The sequence below is a fragment of the Nannobrachium achirus genome, assembly GCF_963921795.1.
Source record: "Nannobrachium achirus genome assembly, chromosome: 17".
Lineage (NCBI taxonomy): Eukaryota > Metazoa > Chordata > Actinopteri > Myctophiformes > Myctophidae > Nannobrachium > Nannobrachium achirus.
The window spans coordinates 38,679,631-38,703,838 of NC_137824.1; the positions used below are offsets into that span (position 1 = coordinate 38,679,631).

At 42.4% G+C, this 24,208-nt stretch overlaps 1 protein-coding gene across 1 annotated transcript in view; it reads right to left on the reverse strand.

Annotated features, from left to right (window-relative positions):
* fstl5 (follistatin-like 5) overlaps nt 1–24,208 on the reverse strand; it is a gene marked incomplete at both ends in the record, with an annotated part of 162,280 nt that overhangs the window by 116,198 nt on the left and 21,874 nt on the right. The window contains one exon of the mRNA XM_080746724.1: nt 2,272–2,520. Within this exon, the coding sequence (XP_080602850.1) occupies nt 2,272–2,520 (249 nt within the window). The remainder of the gene's footprint in view (nt 1–2,271; nt 2,521–24,208) is intronic.

The following is a 24,208-nucleotide window of genomic DNA, read 5'->3' on the forward strand; positions in this document are numbered from 1 at the left end:
GCAGGTGGCTGAGTTTGGGAGGGAGAGGAGAGGGGAGGGGAGAGGTGAAAGTCAAGGCTGACATGAGAGAGAGAAAGTACTGATTAGGATGTCAACCATCAGGGTCATGAGTATTGATCTGATAGGGACGAAAGACAGTGGACTCACTTTCAATGTTCTGCTCTGGATAACAATGTGCCAATACGCTGCTCATAAAGGCTGATCTCAATTCACCCGAGGGAAGCTATGAAGGATGTTCGCTGTGATTTAACCCAAATTAGAGATTGGCTGGGAATGTCGTTAAAGTGTAATCATATCTCCAGCCTGTTTGTTGAACATATCTCAACAAAATAGAGGGTACGCGCGTGACATCACCATCATACCCGGAAGTTATGCGGGAACGCCTACTGAGTGGCAAAAAAACGACTTTCTGGCCTTGACAGCCCATACATCCAAAAAGAAAAGTCTTATCTGATTGCATTAAACTCACTTTGCCACTCGATTTGCCATTCACTTTATGCATCCGCATACCCTCTGTATTATCATGCGGAAATAAATAACATTACTGGACACACTCCCCAGATCCGTGACTCATTAACTTCCTTCCTTTCCTTTCACTATATTGACTCCTTATCTCCTTACACAGTATGCTGACTCCTTGTCAATAAATGAAAACTTTCAAGGAACACAACTCAATAGGAAATCTTGTAAAGATGAGGAGGAAGAGTACATTAGTAACTCCATTTTCATTCTATCCTTAAACACAATTAAGCTTGGATACTCCCATGCGGGAGCCAAGTGGGAGCCAAATCAATAACATATGACTGTTAAACTAGTAGGTAGAAATAAAAGGCTGTGTGTGGGGTGGTGTTTTTGTATTGTGTATTGTAGCTCAAGGGACGGCAGGCTTCTTTCAAGGGACCAGGATTAATTGGTGTGTTTTCGATGGGTTTCTCTGGGGAAATCTGAAATCTACAGTTCCACCACCTGCTTCTGTCTCTAAAGACACATCTTTACCTCACACTGAAGTCCAAGGCTGGAAACTAAATCATTACCCACAGACGAGAGAAGAGGCTTTTACAGTACCAAAACATGCAACCTCTACGTTTGCAATGAGACCAGCCAATTCCATTTCTAAAAAGAACAGGGGACTTATAGCACACTGACTTTTATGCCTTTAAATGAGAACCCAGTGGTATGTGAAATAACATAATATTCTATCCAATAAGAACTGAACTGAATTAACCATCATTGTCTGCTTCAGTCCACAGGCAATTAGAATCAATCATTCAAAGCTTTGTTCCAAACTCAAGTCCATAGTATGAAACCAGCATAAATACTGTACAGAACACAACACATCATAAAAGGTGATTTTCTTTCTTTCTTTCTTTCTTTCTTTCTTTCTTTCTTTCTTTTTTTTATTTAAACTGAAACCACAAAATGTGTAAAACGTGACCTCTACATATTGAAACTGTACTTGATATACCAGACAAGCAGTATAGAGTTGTACAGCAGGCTCTACATCACAACATCTCGACTTCGGTTTTACACATGTTACAGTAAATGTGCCCAATGAAGACGATCTCTAAGTCAATGTAAATCCCTATGTAAATGTGCCCAATGTTATCCTGAGCAGCCAACGTACAACGCGTTCCCTAGCTGTCATCCATTAGACATGTGAAGCAGTGGCCAAGGTATTACACCTCATTACACACTCCTCAACTCAACTCAAGTTAGAGTTCAGAAAATACCTCTTTGCATCTCACTATCGTTGCACTGCACTTTTTGGTACGAATAGAATACACCTTAGAATCACTGGATTCACCATAACACACAAAGCCTGCTGACACAAACATGGAATTGGAAACATGAGGAGATGCTTCATGTGTGCAAAATACAACATAATCAATAATGCAATGGGAACCATTGATGCGATAGATACATCGATAGATCGATCGATGGATCGATGGATAGATAGATAGATAAGAGTTGAGGCATTACATATTGTATAACACGAGTCGTTGTGAGTGTGTAGATCGGCTATTTTCACAATTTCTGCCTCTAATATACCGGTATGACATTTTGGCCAATGTTTAATTTGTCATTCTAGAGGTATTAAATATACACTTGTAAACTATAAACTTACATTTTATGTTGGGTTGTTTACTGTTGCATGAGAAGACAATGTTGCAAATTAAGTTAATCATCTGGGGGACCCTCCAAAATAATTTGGGGGTCCCGACCCACAGATTGAGAACCACTGGTGTAGATAGATAGATAGAAAACTCTTACCTTTGTAGAAACACTCCTCGCTGTGCATGATGGTGATCCTGCGTCCTGACAGGCAGGAGGTTCGGTGCAGCTCACAGTGGTTCTGGTAGAGCTTGCCATCCGAACCACAGACAGGCTTATAATGTGGTTTACAGTGGTCCAAACACTGGCACTCTCCGAGGCCGGTCTCGCGGTCCAACACGCAGTGACGACCCAAGCCACAGTACTTGTGCTCACAGGACCCGGGGTACACGTTGTGACCCATAAAACCTGGAGGCGTAAAAACAAACGGGACAAACATGCATTATATAAACATCAGTAGGCGAGAGGACATGATTCGTTTTGCGACAAAGAAATGCTCCGGGTTTCATTTCTCTATCGTTCTTCTTGTCCCCTGTTAGATGTGTTCTGAGTAAGAATTTCAATTCTGTGCTGCCAAGCACTTTGCAACAGTAAAGTTATACACACACAAGTGTTTTATTTCCAACTGTCACCATCCATTTTTACATTCAGACCCTGTGGGGAGCTGAAAGCCACTCAGACAGCGAGCGAACGCCTTCTGAAAAATGCTGAGCAGATTTTTTTCGGTGGAGCGTTCCCAAAAGCTGAGAGAAAAAAAAAGTTGTTTAATTATTTATTTTTTGCCAACGATGGGGACCGCTTTTGTCCTCTTCAACATGTTGGTAGGATCCAAATAGATTCCACACCGAGTGTGAATAACATTTTCGCGTACTTGACAAGAGCAGATGTTCTGTAAGGCAGTGATTCTCAACCTTATAATCATATTTGAAGTCCTTAAATGACTTTAGAAATGTGCTATACACTTAAACTTTATGTTGGTTTGTTTACTGTTGAGTGTGAAAACATTGTTGCACATTAGGTTGAACCACTGCTATAAGGCATAAATAAGATCATCTGGATGTTGTCATGTCTGAAGAGTTGTGCTGTGCCCATCAGCCTGTCAATGACAGAAGGTTACGGTTTAGCCTCTACGATAAACCCCTGGACCACATCAAATATATTGTCTCTGTAACAGCATCTCACTCGTTGGCAATCAATCATAATTTCATATTTTATTGCCATCTGCACGGAGATACAGGACCTTATGGAGGAGAGCATTCAGGCCATTGCGGCATAAACACCTGACAATGTTGTGTGCTGGGATGTATGAATGCATTCATGAAGACTCTACGCATTGTCTTGACGCTGAACGCTGCTCTGTTTACATGGGCGAAAATTCCTCCATTTGCCAGTTGACCTGATATTTCGAAGCCCATTACAGAATATAATAGAAGCCCATCTCCTGCCGTAAATAACATGCACACACTGTGTGCGTGCATGTGCGCAAGCGTGCATGTGCGCAAGCGTGCGTGCACTGCGTACACAACCAGCCAGTTTGAATAATGCATAAAAAAGGAATAAAAAGGCACCAGAACCATGTCACCGGATCGCACGTTGGTCTTTACAAAAGAAAACCAACTCTAAAATATGGTAGGAAAATTAGGTTTGTGAATGAGGCTAAATGTGTTTTCAAAGAAAAGACAGTGAGGTTGGGATTAGCTGTCATCAGCAACATTGTAAATCATGAGATTGATTCAAACTATTTTCTTGGTGAAGTGTGATGTAATTTTTCTGATTTCCTGACAAACCAAGTAGCTTCTATAACTGAGGATGAGTTTTTTTCCTTATCTTTGATTCCATTCAGAGTCATCTGATATTGAGTATGAGCCGACACAGAGTCTAAATCCAATTTTAAATTAACTGATTTTCACTTTCCATTCTATGAAAGATAAGCTAAATACTCAATCTAGTAACTGGTAAATTAAAATAAATAAATAGCCTATTACTTTCCAGCACTTCATACTGCATTTGTGATGCAGTGTGAGAAATAAGCTTTCATTATGGGGCTGTACATTTGACAGGAGAGAATGTAAGCAATGTCAGATCAGACTTTCTTCAAAGATGTGTGTGTATCTAGACACAAAAAATAATGTGTAGACTTACAGGTAGTTCAGCAGATATACAGGGCTGGCATGTCCTACAGTATATACAGTACAGTAGGTGACTTAGGTGGTTGCCTAGGGCACCATCTGGAGGGGGTGTAGTATTCTGAATGATGACTTGCACAATCAGTATTCTATCACTCATTGCAAGTCACATCACTGTGTGCATGGGTGAATTAACTGGAAAGTTCCCAGTTCGATCCCGGGCTGCCCCCCAAGACTTAATGCCAAAGTGTACTTGAGCAAGACCGAATCCCTTGTTGCTCCCAATGAGCAGGTTGGTGTCTTGCATGGTTTCCTCTGCCGTGTGTGTGAATGGGTGAAGGAAATGCACATTGTAAAGCGCCTTTAGCTATAACAATTTAGGGGAACGAAGGTAAGAAATGTGTGTTATCTTTTGTTATGTACTGTATATAATACAAAATCACATCTAGTGTAAAGTGAGCAGTGCTATTTATGAGTTCATCAAGCGTTCCGCTAGCCAATCACAACACGTCCTTCAAAGCTTGGCCAATGGGACCCTGGCGTACAACAAACTTTGAGCCCCGGACATTTCTTTTACAGAGTCCGGACATTTTTTACACCTATGAAGTTAATTTCATCATCACATCATCATTAAATGTCACACTAGCCATGTCCTGCAAAGCTAGATGTAGGATGTAGGCTGGACATTGTAGCCACACTTTAGTTTACTTAAGCCCGGAATTCTTTTTATGCGTTTTTCCATTGTTTTTTGACTGGACAAAGCCAGATGTTGGAGCTATAGCTCCTGTTCCAGGAGCACCACTAAAAAAAAAAAAAAAAAAAAAGACTGTATGGCACATGATTGATCACCACTGTCATTGCTTGAGCAACGATGTGTCAACGAGCAAGAGTGGAGTAGGTAGGCCATAGACTCAAGGGGAAGCTGACTAGGCTACAAGAAAATGAAAAGGCAAAAGTCATCCGAGACATTTGTGTGATGAAGATCTGTGGTGATCTGGCATAGAAGGGGATAGAATGCCTTGGTGTTTTTGGCTATGCTGAGTGTTTTGCTTGGAGGTGGTCGGTGGGGCCATGCACCGTGGCTCAGAAACGCTGACTGATATATTGAGGGCAAAACATTGTGTGCACGCGCACGCAGAAAGCTTGCCTAGCGCGCCGCGCAAATATGGTGCTACCGGTAGTTCCGGGTCTGCAGATTTACTCTGTATCCTGTTAATGCCGTTGAGGTAATCATATAGATACTTTACCCCTACTTTTATCTAACTATTCATTTACCGAATGTCTGTCTGTCTGTCTGTCTGTCTGTCTGTCTGTTGTCTGTCTGCATGCTGACATCACTGATACTAAACAGTGTCGCAGCGAAATTTGGAGATGACTGACTCACTGGACGAAAGGCCATGTGATTACAAAAAGAATATTAATTAAAAAAGAATTATATGTCTACTACTGTAATCTATAACATTTTTAAACATTGCTGTTATAGCTGTGTCATTGTAATTGCAAAACTTATCTTATCAAACAAAATCATATTTTATTTTGACTTAGAGCTAAAATAAATAAATAAGGTTTCCCCATTCAAACACATAGCAGTACATAACTATATGCATTTCATTGTTTGAGGTGAGAAATGTACCTTATGTCATTAGTCTGATGCCTTTCAGTCATATACAATGCAAAAACAAAAACAAAAAATACCCCATGTCACGGCTTCAAGTTGTTTTGATTTGTTTTAACCTATAGGGACTTAAAATGTTACTTTTATACTTTCGGATGAGGCTTGCTTAACGAGTTTTATAGGCTACAGCTAGAAAGACAACAACCACGAAGTTGACTCCCAACCTTGGCTCAGAAAGAAAGAGTACCGTTGATTCTAGGTCAGCCAGGATAAAAATTCCTGTCTAAAACGAGAAAATGGGATGGGAAATTGAGAAAATATGCAAGAATGATGACATTTCACTGTGCTGCATTTGAGCATCATTAACTGTGCACACAAACATACTGTGCACACACAATTGCATATGCACACACACACACACACACACACGCGCGCGCGCGCGCACACGCACACACGTGCAGTCGCGCGCACACACACACACACACACACACACACACACACACACACACACACACACACACACACACACACACACACACACACACACACACACACACACACACACACACACACACACACACACACACACACACACACACACACACACACAGCTCTCTCCCATCTTCGGCCCTATGATTACCAGAGGAATGAGGTCTCCACATAATAATTATTGAGTCCTGATTGGATGTGGCTTCCACAACATCTCTGATGCATCAAATATTATCAGCATGGTTTCAATGCACAGCGAAAGCAATAAACCAGTTAATTAAAATGAATGGCTGCAATTCTTCTTAGAGCGGCAATTTACTATGTAAGTGAATAAAATGTATATGTGCATATAGAAATGCAATCTCTTCTCACCAGATATACAAACACTGAGTTGTCTCTTATACAATATTACGTAAAGAAATCATAAGTAACCTCATTTCATCTCTCAAATCAAGTATAGTCTAACAAAACCTCAGACACAGTATACACACACACACACACACACACACACACACACACACACACACACACACACACACACACACACACACACACACACACACACACACACACACACACACACACACACACACACACACACACACACACACAAATGGACATGCATGCGTCCGTGCCCTCTACCCCCCCTCCCCCCTCCCACACACACACACACACACACACACACACACACACACACACACACACACACACACACACACATGGACATGCGTGCGTCTGTGCCCTCGCCGATAATAACAAGACAGTATCTACTAATGGCATGGCTTCCCTGTGCAATCTAAAGTGACATTTATTTACTCACACACACACACACACACACACACACACACACACACACACACACACACACACACACACACACACACACACACACACACACACACACACACACACACACACACACACACACACACACACACACACACACACACACACACACACACACACACACAGGTCTTCAGCAGCCTCTACTTAAAAACAACAAGCATGGTAGCTCTGAGCAGTGTACCCTGTAGCCCGATATCGGCCAATCAATTAGCTCCGTCATTAATTAATTCCCTGTTGTCATAATGATTACTGTCTTGGAATGAGTGAGAAGCAGTGGAGGAACAGGTCAGTGAAGGACACAGAGGTTTGTTATCAGCATGCACATCCTGCAGCTCCCCTCATCAACTGACAAGGAATTCAACCCAGACCTTCACTTATTGATTGATGGCTTTGCTGTTCAAAGAGGACAAGGGACACGCACACGGTCAACACGCTTAGATCAGCTCACACGGGATGGCTGTCCATCCCTTCCCTTAAACACCCTGGACAACGCTTTAAGACTCTTCTCTCTGTTTGGCTCCCAAGCTGTGAAGTGAACACAGTATGTCATTTCAAACTTCTTTGACTCAGGGGCCAGGGCACCCCTGTAAATACACAGTTTTACACTGTTCATTTTTAGAATCTATTTCGTAACGTAAATATGCACATCTTCCACCTGAGATACGGTAGGCTATGTCATGGAGAAATATCAGTTTCTATCAGAACTGACTGGAAATAACTTTATATTTGATGTTTAACAACTTGAACCCCTGCATCACTATTCTGGGGGGAAGGTTCACCAAAAATAGCCAATCTACAAGCTCACAAAGCGTTGTGAGCTTGTAGATCTGCTATTTTTGCTGAAGAGAATTGGCCTTAGATGGAAAAAGAACTCATCAAGTACAGTGTAAATCAGGTCTGTTTCACTAAGCTTAGTGAAGTGATACTGATGTAGTGATTTTGATGAATTCCAAATGTTATCAAATTGTTCTGCGGCACCCCTGGACTGGCACTTTAACCCTGATTTAGACAGCATGTTATTTAGACGGGTATAAAACTGGTACCCTATTTGGTGGAGCAGTTTTTGCAGCAGGATGTACAGTAGTAAATCCTTTGTGTTGAGTGTTGCATACCAACAGTTATTCAGGTGTTGTATTCAAAGTCGTAACATAATAGTGTCGGTATGGAGTTGGTAACATAAAAAATGGTAATCCATCCATTTCTTTTTCCTTCTTGCAACGAAGAAAAGGTTATTTTGACCTACAGCATCAGTGGTGGTTTCAGGTGTTTTCGCTGCTATTGTATTGAGAAATGCAGATCCCGGGGTCAGATAGGAACACATATAGTTGACATGTGGAATAGCATGAAGCTCAAGAGCACAATAATCCTCCTCCCAAGCAGGCTCTCTGTATTAACTTGGCAGTAGAAATGTCCGTGCCTGCGCGCGGGGATTTAAATAGCAGCAAATGCGCTTCAAAAACTAATTTGCACAGTCCTCTGAAAGTAAGTACACAGACGGTTCCCTTCATGGATACAATATCCAGTTTCCCGCGGCATCACAGTCAATCTAAAATAAATGCTGACGCCGACATTGAACATTTTAAACCCGGCTTCAATCCCACATATACATCTTTCTTCTCTCCATCCTCGTCTATCTCCTTCAACTAAGGGTGTTTGGCTTGGTGCTTATCTCGTGTTTTCCATTACAGCATCTTCAGAGACAGAGGGGACAGAGGAGGGAGGGAGGGGGAGAGAGAGAGAGAGAGAGAGATGAAACCCCAGACTTTCATGTCTGCCTTAGACTGCATACGTGCGGCACAATCACATTCTATAAGATCCTTTCACAAATGATAAAAGATCTGACAGAGAACTATCCAAAACATTGAAGGGAATCAACCCCAAGACAGATCAAATTGGAATGGTGTTTGGCCTTAAACCGAGAATAGTAGCAGAATAGCTCAGCACTGTAACTGATCCAAAACTAAGGACAATCCTTAGTTTTGTGTACTCTGTGTACAGACACAGTGGGCACAGCCTCACCATCGAGAGAGGCCGCCACAGGCAGACTCTGCTCCCAGGAGAAGACAGACTGTGACATTAAAGGGGAGAGAGAGAGAGAGAGAGAGAGAGAGAGAGAGAGAGAGAGAGAGAGAGAGAGAGAGAGAGAGAGAGAGAGAGAGAGAGAGAGAGAGAGAGAGAGAGAGCAGCGTGCGTCTGTGTTAAGCTGGTTCACAAGTGCCTTGACTGAGAAGAAGAGAAATGTAAATGGATATAAACAACTACCAAAACAACGTTGAAACTTTTACAACAGTGCGTAAACAACCGTGCATTCCCCCCACTGTCTGACACCATGCAACGTTAATATCCTTGAAAGTCTCGACAGACGTCAAGAGAATGTACAGCGGTACCCTGAGAGAAGAGCACATCTGAAATATGTGTGTGTGTGTGTGTGTGTGTGTGTGTGTGTGTGTGTGTGTGTGTGTGTGTGTGTGTGTGTGTGTGTGTGTGTGTGCGCTCACTCCCGCAGATAAATTAACATAAGCATAAACAGAGGCAGCAGCGGCAGCATAGAAACATCAGCGAGTGTATTTTGTAATTTAGTCAATATGCAATGAAATGTTTAATGTATTCTCAGCTGAAGGTTAAATCAGCCGTTCCTAAAGAAAGATTAATTATCCCACCACTAAATTAAACGGTGACCCCGGGAACGGCAGCTTCTGAAAAGCCAAGTGCCAGAAAGACTCTGAAATCAGGGATCTCACACGGGGAATTTATATTACGGCCCCAAGGAGGTGTTTAATTTATAAAGTTTGACGTTAAGATCCTTGAAAAGTTTATTCCAATTAGCTGTATGATGTTTCTGCTTGTGATGCCCCTAGTGACATGGGTTCAGTATACATTTCAAATTGTAGGCTATATAACAAATCTCTGTTGTGTGGCTGCAAGCCCCAAAAAATGAAAAACATCAATATTGGTAGCCGTGTTGTAAGAGAGATACACTATAAATAGGGTTTCTGTGTAGAAGCTGTCCATGCTGGCACACAGTAACACCTAAATGAGGTACAATCTCAATATTTTGACGTCCCGTTAGTTTATGGTTAGGTTTAGGCATAGTTTTACTGAGGTTAGGGTTTGGGTTAGATTTAAGCATAGTAGCATTCACCAGGTTAACACTCACCAGGTTAGCATTCACCAGTGTCGACAGGTTAGCATTTCGCCAGGTTAGCATTCACCAGCGTCAAACTAATGGGACATCAAACAAATGTTACGTCGCAATATCGACACGCTCTCCTAAATGAAGCACACCCACAATTACCTTCAGCGATGTTAACCTGTCAAAATGTCTGCAATGAAATGAACCAGTTAACCCCAGCAACAAGAACGACAGACATAATTAAATCGATTGTGTTTCTGATCTTGAGTGAAAGAAAATCACACCCAGTGTGAATTAAGCGCCCCGCGAAGCTTGGCCAATGCCAAGCTCTGTGGGACGGACATATGGATGGACAGACAGACACACAAAGCCAGATGTAGTAGCGGTAAGCACCGCTACTGTATGTAGGCCTACATAATACCCCAAATGCCTAATCACACTTATAAGGGAGTCGATTTTACAGTCCGAATTTTCTGTCACAGGGCAGCTTTGGGTCAGTGGTGTAATAGCATGTGGGCTTTTATCGCTCCCTGTACAAGGGTACCTCTGCTCTCTCACTAATTCACTGGAAAACGTTAAGGTTATTTTGACTCTGCCTGAGCTTCAGATAAATCCATCTGTCCACTCAAGCTGTGGAGTCATTTGTTGCCCAGCTAGCAGAGTGCTACTGATAGAGCTGAGTGAACACCAGCTGGAACATGCTTTTCCTCCAGCAAGCCCCCCTACCCAACCCCCTCCACCTCCTGTGCCTCCTAATTGCTAAACTGTGACACGGCAACACTTTTTGACTTGTCCTGGGGGCGTAAACACGCCATGAACATTTTATGAGGAACTATTTTCGACCATACAGTCCCCAGAACCCTCTGCACCGTTTGAAACATTGATGACTTCCCTTCCACCTCGATGACTCCTGTTCTGTGGAATTTTCTTCAACGGTTAAACGCTAACTGGGGTTAGTGAGAGCAGGACTTCCTATTCTTATGAGAGGAAAAGGCTAGGTCAAAACCTCATCCAATCCAATCCACTTTATTTATAGAGCACTTTTAAAAGCAATAGCGTTGAACCTATGTGCTGTACACTGAGTAAAAAATAGTACTAGGTAAAAAAAAAACTGAGAGAACACACACAGACTGTCTGAAAGATAACCTAATCTGTGCTAAAAGCCAAGGAAGACCTAGTGCTAGTATATGGCTGGACCGTGTGTGCTAACCCTGCTAGAGGGCTTTTAATTTGAAACAACTTCTAAGGATGATGAGGACTTGATTGAAGACACCTGCGGGCATAATTGAAGCCTGTGGAGCCGCTGTAAACGGACCCTGATGTCATAACAGAAAACACGCAGAATCATTTGGAGGAGCAACGGCCAATGGGGAAATCAACACTCGCCTGGCCGGACCAATGGTGTAGCTTTATCAATCACAATCGGTACCCTGGCTGTCAGTCACAGATTTCAGGTTTATAGGGCTGGCCTTGCTGTTGCTGTGACACAGTCAAAAAGAAGGACGCGACATTTACTTTTGTTAAGTTAGACATGCTACAGTATGTGTGCGAGTTGGTTTGTTACCATGCAGTTTATAAGCAGTAACGTGCACAATAAAATAAAAAAAAGCCAAACATTAAATCATTTTTAAAAGAAGAATGCTCATGCTCATTTTTGCCTACTTGATCAGTGTCTCATCCATAGAGTTATAATAAGAATAGAGAGGACACAGATATCCCCGCCCGTCCACTTGCATTGAGTTGCTCACCCAGCGCATGAGGCGTTTTCACCCCTCCTTCCGGCTAGTAAAACCGTGACGTAGTGGGTCTACTGTGACGCATTTTTCGTCATAATTTGTGTTCATGGACGCGCTTCATGAACGAGCTCTTCCGGTATGAACGCGCGCCAATACAAAGAAGCCTAGAACGAGCTTTCATGTGAGTAGACCCAACTGCAGTACCTCAAAACGGCCAACATGTCCATTTGGTTTCAGGGCGCCCCCAGGGTTCTGGGGGCTTGGTCTCATCACTACCATTGACATCACTGGTAGGCAGATTTGGACATTTCAAACAAGATTTATTTATTTTTCTTTACGTAGGAACATTGGCTTCTATTATAGCATGCTAACTTTCCAGGAAGAGAATGCCTGCAGTATCTATTAGCTTGGATCCCCCAGTGATGATGATGTCACTGGTACTACACTTACTAGTACTATAGCCTCGCGTAGCCAGGCTTACTCATCTGCGAAGAGAAAAGCCTGGTGAAAATATGAGGCAGAGACCGTTCTAGGAGGTGGGGCTGAATTTTCCCGGAAGTTGTATTTTTTTCACAGTGCGGTGTTCCTGCAAACGTATTCCCCACTGGAAAAAATCTGGTCCATGTCTCCTGCTCCGTCGGTTGTGCTCGCAATAAACAACCTCCCAGTCTTGGGGCAGATAAACCACAGTGCCACTGAGCTGGTATGGTATTCAAACTATGCAATTAAGAGCCTCCATCCCTGTTCATTGAACAGTGCATGTGCTGAGGTGGATGATCACAGCAAGCAGCTTTCTATCATGTTTCACTCCGTGGGGGTGATGATTGAATGAGTCTCCTTGGCTTCTCATTCATTTTGTCCATATCAGAACGCAGCTCTGGGAACCTTGGGATAAACGGGCCCATTTGTCACAGAGTGCCAACTAATTGTAAGCCTCTCACACCCTCCCAATACTAATGTAGGCTACAGTACAGTCGACTGTCTGCCTGGTCCACTGCAAACACTGAACAGTGCCATGTTTTCTCTTCAGTCTGAGAAATGGTTTTATTCATTGTCAGGAGGGTGTGATTTAGCCAGGCTTCTTGTTCTTCCCATGGTATTTAACAACTATAATAATAATAATAACCAGTAAGACGCCTAAGGGCGAAAAGCGTAAAGGGTGAGGTTGCACAATATGGGCTTAATATTGATGGCATAAAAGGGATTCTGTTGTATGGGCATTCCCAGATATGGGCTTAATATTGATGGGCATAAAAGGGATTCTATTAGTGTGATTGCCCTAACAGGGCATAATCTGTGAATAATAATAATAATAATCTGCTTCTGTTTTAACCGCGTATATGGTTGACTTGTGTCCCTCAGGGCTTTATACTAGTATAATATAAATTAAATAGCTTCTCTGAAAGATTCCCCAGAACACGGATGCTGCGGTAAACCGTTTAAGTGGCTTTAATCTCTATAGAACTTTGCATCAATCTAAATACAGCAACTGGGGGTCTTTCCTGCTTTCTTGTGCCAACTGGCACCCATACCTACACAGATGTGCACAGAGCACCTCCAACTGTTTGACTTTGTCTCCAGTGCTAAGTCAGTGCCTTTACTCAAGTACTGTACTTACCGCTTAAGTACATTTTTTAGGTAATTCCTAAATTACTGTAGTATTTCCATTTACTTTATTGTGTCTAGTCCACTTCATCTAGAAGCAAATATTGTACTTTTTACTCCACTACAATACTTAGAGCTACGTTACCTTGCAAATTTAGATTACTATTACAAAACATATATTAACCTGTTTTTAAAAATAGCTGATCTACAAGCTCATAATGCATTATGCGTGTTGTGAGCTTTTAGATCTGATATTGAGTACTTTTACTGTAAGTACATTTTGATGCCAATAGATTTGTACTTTTACGCAAGTCACATTTGGAAATTTTTTATTGTGGTATTGCTTGCTACGGAGGACACTATGTGTCCTTTCAATGTCTCAGCGAAGACTTTAACGCTGCAATACATGACGCATTTTAGTTAAAACGAGATTTAAGCAATCAGAATTGTAGAGTACTGTATGGTAATACAATAACGAACATGGTGGTTGCAGATGGTCGCCCTGCTCTTCTATCCAGCCTATGGTTGAGTTGGACCCAGGGCTGGTTCCTGGCATAAGCAATATAAGCGGCCGCTTAGGGCCACAACGAATACGGGGGCCACATCACAGGAAGACGTATTTCTTTTTTTTCCCCCTTTTTTTTACATATTGTTACATAATGTCATGTATCCCCTATGCAAAAACTAGCGTTATTATTCTAATATGCCCTCCCCCTAACTCCTTCCCCATAATCCCCAAATTCACTCTAAGCCTGGCTGCCGCTTGATTCATGAGCAAGTCAATATGCCTCCAAAAAGAGAATTCTGTTGCTGCAGATTATTTTAGGGGCCACCTAAAATAATCTTGCATAGGGCCACCTGAGTCCTAGAACCGCCACTGGTTGGACCACTACTGGTGGACAAGAGGTACTGCATGAAACTCAAATAGAAACAATTGACAGTCTCAAATGTGCTCTCCATCCTACCTCAACAGTGAAAATATTGGTGCTCGCTCGCTTGCAACTATCAGTTCCTTGCAGAGACTGCTGAAGGCCAGGTCCTGAAGAATAAATAGGCTATTTGCTGTTTTCTCATTGTATTTTGTCTCAGGACCTACTGTATGTTTAAACCACCTTGCACATTCAGAAGATATATACATGTTATATCGTCATTGTCGGGTGAAAACCTTGTATGTCCAAAACCGTTTTTTATTTATTTTTTTATTTTTAAAAATGATTTAAACTAGTGAAAACAGCCGATCTACAAGCACACAACGGATCTGCTGTTTTCACTACTTTTGTGCGATGGCCTTGTACGATGAAGCAGGGCTTTACTTTGCGAAAGAACATACAAATGAAACATAGATACGAGGTTTCCACCCGACAACGACAATATAATAAACTGTCAACGTTTAAATGAATGGGCCTCATTAACAAAACTTTTCTTAAATTCGATCAACTTGCTCTGAAAAGAGAAATGTGGGATTCATAAAAGAGGTGGAATGTATCCATTTTGTGCCCTAGGTTTATCAGATGATGAATGCCCATTGTTCCTAAAGTGGATGTGCGTGTATGCTTGTGTTGATTTGCATACTGTATAGGCAGATACTCCGTCAGCACGATGAAAGGTATGCAGATTAATGGGTCGTGGCAAAGAGCTTTTCAAACTCTGAAATAGACATTCATTTTACTGTCATGGGGAGCTGATTTTTTTTTAGAAAAAAAAACATAATTCTCAAATGTTTGAGTTGTGGAGTGACAGCAACAAATTACTAACTTACTTATTTTTACTAATCATGTCAATGCAGACAGAAAGATGTGCCAATGATGAATTAAAGAAGTAATGGTTGAATTGTGAATAGAAGTCACATAACTCAAGTATAGGGGGGTGGCAGGACTGCAGCGTGTTGAATATTTCAACAGTGAAGACATCAGTTCTAAATGGTCAAAATGGAGATAAAAGGAAGATTCAGAGGGGCAGCACAGATAGAAGCCATTCTCAATGCTGCTGTTAACCTTGTGTCTATTTACTGTTAAAGGGGTAGTTCACCCCCAAAATGATTTTCTTTTTCTTCTATTGATTACAGGCCATGGAGACTTGAGTTCAATAATATTTATTTGTTTTTTGTCGCATTCCTAAGACAAAAAATGGATTATAGTAAATTTACCCTGATGGTTTCCCCATCCAGTGCCATGCATTTGGGTCTCCATCCAGGGCCATGCATTATAATCACATTTTTGTCTTAGGATGGGACAAATACAAAAAAATATTATTGAACTCAAGTCTCATATGGCAAGAGTAATCAATAGAAAAGAAAAAAAATGGGGGGGAAGTGCTCGGGTATATCCGAGTAGAGCGCACCTATTGTATCGGTCAATTTCTACATACATGCAGGGACATGCAGAGGCAGGGGCTGAAATTTCTAAAAGGGCCTTTTGGTGAAGGTTACATGGTGATAAAAATGTCCATCACACATTTATACAATATGTAGAGAGGGTCCCTGATTCATCTCTCTCTCTCAGCTAAAGGGTCCTTGGCCTGAAAACGTTGAAGACCCCTGGTCTACAAGATAGACATATCTTGCTAGCATCAATCGAGCAGAAGGTGGCAGGAAGGAAGGGATATGGGTAGCGTGAAGTGCTGAGGTGGAGTATGAGGAGGTGAGTCTTCAGATTATGGCGGAAAATTGGGAGTCTGCAGTCAGAACTGCAGTGGGGAGTTTGTTCCGCAATTTGGGAAACAGCTTCTGTCTCTCCTACTCTCAGCTTTCCTAATATCTGCCTCTCTTTTTTTTTTTTTTTTTTTTATAATTTTTATCCCACAATTTTGTAACCCATTTTTTCACCCAGTGCTAATTGCCTATGTAATCCTGGGCTCTGCTCTCCCTCTGCCGCGCCTGGGGAGACAACGGACTGACCTCATGCTTCCTTCTATGCATGAGGAGTCCAAGTTGCTTCTTTTCACCTGACAGTGGAGATTTCCCTGGTTTGGACGTAGCGCGTGGAAGGAACACGTTATTCCAACCAGTTCCTTTCCCCTCCATCAGGCGCCCTGACCAGGATTACGTGCATGTTTTTGTGAGGGTATCAACCCTAGGAGACACGGGGAGAACATGCAAACTCCACACAGAAAGGCCCTATCGCCAACCCCACCTAGGGTGTGGGCGCTGATGACGCGGAGGAGGAACACGCCGCCAGCGCCCACAGCGTCCCCTGGCGGGAATCGAACCCAGGACCTTGATTTTCTTTTTCTTCTATTGATTACAGGCCATGGAGACTTGAGTTCAATAATATTTATTTGTTTTTTGTCGCATTCCTAAGACAAAAAATGGATTATAGTAAATTTACCCTGATGGTTTCCCCATCCAGTGCCATGCATTTGGGTCTCCATCCAGGGCCATGCATTATAATCACATTTTTGTCTTAGGATGGGACAAATACAAAAAAATATTATTGAACTCAAGTCTCATATGGCAAGAGTAATCAATAGAAAAGAAAAAAAAATGGGGGGGAAGTGCTCGGGTATATCCGAGTAGAGCGCACCTATTGTATCGGTCAATTTCTACATACATGCAGGGACATGCAGAGGCAGGGGCTGAAATTTCTAAAAGGGCCTTTTGGTGAAGGTTACATATGGTGATAAAAATGTCCATCACACAACGGACTGACCTCATGCTTCCTTCTATGCATGAGGAGTCCAAGTTGCTTCTTTTCACCTGACAGTGGAGATTTCCCTGGTTTGGACGTAGCGCGTGGAAGGAACACGTTATTCCAACCAGTTCCTTTCCCCTCCATCAGGCGCCCTGACCAGGATTACGTGCATGTTTTTGTGAGGGTATCAACCCTAGGAGACACGGGGAGAACATGCAAACTCCACACAGAAAGGCCCTATCGCCAACCCCACCTAGGGTGTGGGCGCTGATGACGCGGAGGAGGAACACGCCGCCAGCGCCCACAGCGTCCCCCGGCGGGAATCGAACCCAGGACCTTCTAGCTGTGAGGCGAAGCGCTAACCACTGCGCCACCGTGCCCCCATATCTGCCTCTCTTATCTGTCTCACCCTCAGCGTTCTGCCCTGAACGCAAGAAGGAGTGGCTGGGTCACTGTCCCACAGCAGGTATTATAATCCATACCTGTGCCAACACAATGAACCCATTAAAATTAATATACCGAGCATACCGACCACTTAATACATAGTCCTTGATCTTTATTGTGACTTTGACGTTTGGGGCAGCCTAGCCTACTAAGATTCATACAAATCTGCCCAACAGTTCTCCAGTTATTTTACTAACACGGAAACAAACAAACATGGGGTGAAAAACATGAAACATTTATTTTCATTGGTGGAGGTAATAATATGTTGCTATTTTCCAACTATAACTATTACCCTACCTATGAGACCAATGTTGTCTTCTAATGATATTGAGTGTTATGCCAGCAATCATTATTCAAAGTATAAATAGCAGCTGATTTCAAGTGTCCAATCATGTTTATGAGTGTCAGCCCATCTTTGTCCTGTGTCGAAAAGATAAAGAAGCAGACGAGGCTATTCTGTTGTTCAGTTTATGGAGAAATATTACTTTTAAACGCAATAGGGTACCCGTCGATCTTCATGAGGAAAAATGAAGTGTCATGAAAAATAGGACATGGGTTGACTTTTGAGGAGATGGAAACGGATATTACAGCTGTCAGATATAAAAGTATTTTGGCAGAAAAGTTTTTTTTCCGAAGTGAAGACAGACAAACTGAATATATGAACAGTTTCATTCTAAAATGAGATGTCCCACCATTTTGACACAAGCTTGACAGCTCCATTGCAGCCCCTCTGATAGCAGGCAGGGAAGTCAAATAACACGATGGGAGTCTATTAAAACCTTTTAGACGAATGTGGAAAACCTTTAGAGGACAGGAACAACTTGCAAACTATTGCAATACTTCCCTCTACCACAGTGTTTCTCAAAGTGGATTCCAAGGACTCTGTGGGTTCCTTTAGGGGGGGTCTAAATTGACCCATAAAGTCCGTAACTCTGACAGTGTACAAATGGAACCAAATGAACCCCAACAGGTTCATTTGGTTCCATTTGTACACCGTCAGAGTTAAGGGAAGACCTTGAAGTTTGGAAGTTTGAGAAACACTGCTCTACCAGACAATCTAGTGATCGTGATAGCGTTTTCAGGGTCATAGAGACCTATTTTTGGTAGATGACACACTAGGTGACTCAGCTAGATGTAGCCATATACCAGGTTTGGTCATCCTAGGCTTTATCTTATTATAGGAGATATGCTCTAGTCTAGACAATCAATCAACTTTATTGTCACAACACAATTATAAGTAAAGGTGAGGTGAAATGCTTATGCAGGCTTCCACATTTGCAGCTCAGAGCAAGAAGAAAAAATATCTTTGACGGATGGATAAGTGATTAGTGAAACCCAAGTGGTGATTATTGAACCCCAACATTAATTCTCCTGTTTGGGAACAGGAATTGCACAACTGTCAGAAGGCGATGCAATTATCTGCAATTTTTTGTCAAAAACCTGTCACAAACCTAACCTATTTCCACCAGGACTTGCAAAAACATCACTTTGTCAACAATATTTTCTGCTTGTTTGTTTTTCTCAGCAGTTTTCTTTGTCTTCTGAGCAGCGACGGCTCCAGAGAATTGTGACGGGGATTTTTGCCAACAAACAATAATAAACAGCATTTATGCTGTTAATATGGATCATTTTGTGCAAGATGGTGTGTTTAACCAAACTATTGAATGAGGTGCATGAGATGATGTCATGAAAGGTGAACACTTTGAACACTTACAGAGATTAGTGGGATTTTTGATCAAATGCAGTAATAATAATTTATTCCAGTGGTCAATAATACGTCACTAAACTTTCTACAACTAAATAAAGACTGATCTTGTAGTACTGTAGGTGCTAAGAATCAGAGGCATCACTGTCTCTGACACCCAGTAAGCTGGTCAAATATCTGGTCTCATCATGGATTCAGACACAAAACACACACACACACACACACGCACGGGCACGCACGCACGCACGCATGCACGCACGCACACACACAACCAAAAGAAAAGAAAAAGAAAACATCAAACAGAAAGGTAAGAAGAGCTTCTTACTGTAATGCCCTCCTTGCTAAGTCTAAAGATAATGTTGGAAGGCTCCAGCTCGTCCAAAATGCTGCAGCCTCATGCTGTACCATGTGAATGTGGATGAGTGGTGTTTTAAGTGCTATCTGTACATTTGTGGATGGGGAGTTAGGGTGGTCACTGTATATGCTTGCCACTTTGATGTATTTCACTGCTATTGTTGTATTTGAAACGTAAAGCGCATTGATTTTGCACCTGCATGGAATGTGCAATAAAAATAATTTAACTGACTTTCACTATAATAACACAAAAGGCATGGGTTAGAGTTGATCGAGGTCATTATGGTTGCTACATTTTCTAAGGAAAAGAAAAGAAACTCAATAAGCTCAACTGGCATATCCTGGAATAAAGATGGGCATTTCGATTATAGGGACTATAAAAGAATAGACTACTAAATGCATTTGGAACCAATTATCTTATGACATCTGAGGTTTACATTATTTTCTTTATGATGGTTATCACAACGGTCTGAAATGGCTTCCCTAATTTGTGCATTAAGGACAAAAATCAATACCACTGCAACTCTGCTTCTCAGACTTAAATCCATATCATAAACAAAATCGCTCCCAGACAAAAAACCCAAACTGTAAAGTGTGAGAGCAGAGCCAACATCAGTGAGAACATAAAGAATGTTTGAGCCTTTGCCCTTTCTGTGATCCATACTTTAGACACCAAACTGTCAGAATAAATGTGTTTATTTTATTCACATAATGGGGAATATAAATGAGACTGTAGGTAAGATAGAACATGATCATGTCAGCAACTAAGATTATGTTAACATCTCCTCAACTCAACCCAGACTGCCATTTCATATTGTCACTGTCGGGCAGAAACCTTGTATCTCCAAGTTTTGCATTTGTAAGTTTTTTCGTAAAGTAAAGCCCTGCTTCATCACACAAGACTGTCACACAAAACTAGTGAAAATAGCAGCTCCACAAGCACATGCGGTGCGAGGCGCTGTATGCTTGTAGATCAGCTATTTTCACTATTTTAAATCATTCTTAAAATGATAGGCATAAATACAAAACTAATGGTTTTGGACATAAAAGGTTTCCACTTTCCACCCGACAACAAAAATATATTAATTTTGTTGTGTCACTTACTAAGATGATCGATGTCAAGCTGTTGGAAGGAGTGGAGCTGTGAGCTCTGCGAGGAACACCAGGAGCTATCCACAACTTTCCAACATCCCATCATGCATTGCGCAGAAGGCGAGCGGCATTTCCGGCGTCGCAGCCGAGTGTGATCTGCAAGCTCACAACGGTTGCATCTGCGACGCGACGTGAGCTTGTATGTCTGCTGTTAACCGGAAGTGTCCCGTAGATAATGCTACAGTAAAGTCTTGCGGAAACAGGTGGATAGGGATTTAATATTTTTGTCTAATAAACACCAATGATTGTTGTTATGTGTTTCATGTTTGTCTAATGTCTTATATGTTATTATGTTTTGGTAAATTAATACAAAAGTAAAAATAAATAAAAAAGAAAAGCGAAATAAAACCTTCAACTGCAGTCTTGTGTGGACCGTTGTCCAGTATCCCTCCACTGCACTACAGTAGAGTTTTTGCACAAATAACGGTGGATGTTGGCTGACTGCTGGAGCTGTCCTTCAGAATAATGTTCTGCCTATATTACTGTGCTGACCTTCAGAGAGATAGAGGCCTTGAGTCGTAGTTATTAAGTTTAAGTACCAGAGGGGTGTGTGTGGACCACTGACGACTGTCAATGAACCTCACACTCCATATACATATAGGTCCATTCAGGAGGCGTTTTCCAGACATTACGGCGACATCAACGTCCCAGGAGAGTTCTGCTAAATGTTAACAATAATAGTGTTGATCTAACCCCCATCCGCACACGCGCACACGCACACGCACACGCACACGCACACGCACACGCACACACACACACACACACACACACACACACACACACACACACACACAGGAATTTGCCATCCTTTTGTATATTGTATGCATTATATTGCATTATATTATGCATCTCCCAGATTAAAAAAAAGGCAAAGTTTCAGTTTGAGTTGTACCGCAAGTGGATTGAATACTTCAAAGAACTGAAGATAAACATCATGGCTCAAGGCATAGGAAGTCATTGCTTAATTTAATGCAATATAAAAGGTTTAAATAAGTCCTGTCTATACAGTATGCATAAACAGGAACACGGCTCTCAAAGCCAGAAACCAGAGGATTAAGGCTCAAATCAGAGCCCGGGGACAGTGCTGTGGAAGCTACTTTGAAAACAGAGCTTTGCAAACTACCAATTACTTCACACTGGGAGAAGTTGAACTTTAGCAACGATACCCTAGGGGGAAAAAAACTAGTTTGGTTAACTAAAGCTACTTGAAAAAGTAGTTCAAACTAATTTTGTGGAGGGGAGAAAAAAATGATGTGAAATCATAACAAAAGAATGCAAAATAGAGGGGGGCACTAAGAAGAGCACAAAACCAGACAACACATCCTTAATCTTTTTGTTCGTCTGGGGCATATGATGACTATATGTTTTCTAATACAGGGCCTATACAAGTTCTGTTTTACAAATCAATACATTAAACCTGTGTTTCTCAAAGTTGATTCCAGGGACTTTGTGGGTTCCTTTAGGGGTCTAAATCGACACATACTCATCTGTAACTCTGACAGAAAAAGGTAACATTTTAAACTCAGAGGTACAAGGTTTCTTTCCGACAGTGACGATATGTTAACTACATAAAATACGGCCCAAAAAAGGTCACTATGGAATACGAATGTAGTTCAACAAGCAGCAAACTAATGAACAATGTATTTAAATTGTACAATTCATTACTCCCCAACACTGCCCAGGGACCACAGCGGAAACTTCTGGAAGTGTAATTGCTAGCTATATTTACTACTGTATGTAATGGTCTTCTTTTATTTAAGCGAAGGAGCCTTTCCACAGTGTGATATATACCTCACTCAGTTGTTGAACTACAACCGCTTCATAAATCAACCCTTCATTCAGTGCCTATGGAGCAGGTTCCATGCCATCTCTCAAGTACGTAAAATCTGTCCACAGTAATAGATGTGTTAGGTTTTGTGTAAGAAACAATAGGCTTTTTCATAAAAGCCACCTGTCATTACAGTAAGGTTGGCAGGCTGCTGGTGGGCGATGAATATTCAGCTAATGCAAATATTGACTTCTCTTGAACACAGCAGGTCTCCAACGATTGCATAGGAAGGCAGAACACTTTTCTCTTCCTCAGCACTATTTCTGTCTCTACATTTCAAATAAAATCTGCCGCTTGAAGGGATGTCTAGAAGGTCCTGGGTTCGATTCCCACCAGGGGACGCGGTGGGCGCTGGGGACGTGTTCTCTCCTCCGCGTCATCAGTGCCCACACCCTACTGTAGATGGGTTTGGCAAAAGGGCCTTTTTGTGAGAGACAGCCGCTGATACGAACGACCTACGGCCTGGTCGCGACCTAGGCCACGACCTGGAGGTCGTAGGTCCCGGTTCTGGAGGTCGTAGTTCGCGGTACATACTTGTTAGGTCGCGGCCGGTCTAGTTTCGCGACCCCCGGCCGTGGTTGCGCCACCTCGGTCGTCCCCGGGCCGTCTTTTTGCAGAATATTCTAGAGCAGCAGCGCTATTCAACCTTTTGAAGCTTGTGATTGGCTGAACCGGAGGTAGGAAGCGCTCCATTGTAGTCACTTGGACCGCGCGAGGTGCACCAAAACCTATCCTTAACCCTAACCCCAACTCTAACTCTAACCCTAACCTTAACCCTAACCCCAACTCTAACCCTAACCCTAACCCTAACCCTAACCCTAACCTGCCGACACTGAGTAGCTAACCTGCCGACGCTGTTGAAAACGAGCGCTCCTTCCCTTAGCAAGCGTAGAGTTTCTAAACTCGCGTCCCTTCCCTTAGCAAGCGTAGAGTTTCGATCGCGGCGCTCCTTCCCTTAGCAAGCGTAGAGTTTCTAAACTCGCGTCCCTTCCCTTAGCAAGCGTAGAGTTTCGATCGCGGACTTCCCAGGTCGCTGAATTACGACCGAGATCGCGCAAAACCTCCAGAACCGGGACCTACGACCTCCAAGTCGTGGCCTAAGTCGCGACCAGGCCGTAGGTCGTTTGTATCAGCGGCTCTTGCTGCTTTTTGTGTGGAGTTTGCATGTTCTCCCCGTGTCTCCAAGGATAGGTATCCTCACAAAAATACATGCAGTAATCCTGGTCTCTATACTGCCTCCCCCTGGTCAGATGTAGGGGAAAGGAACTGGTTGGAATAACGTGTTCCTTCCACGGCCAATCACAGCACATCTTTTCGGGGACTTGGCAAAACACATAACAGCATAACATCTGTTTAGCGTGGCGGCTCACGTGGGACAACGATGGCATGGATGTGTGTGTATTGACAACTAATAACAGATTCATACAAACTTTT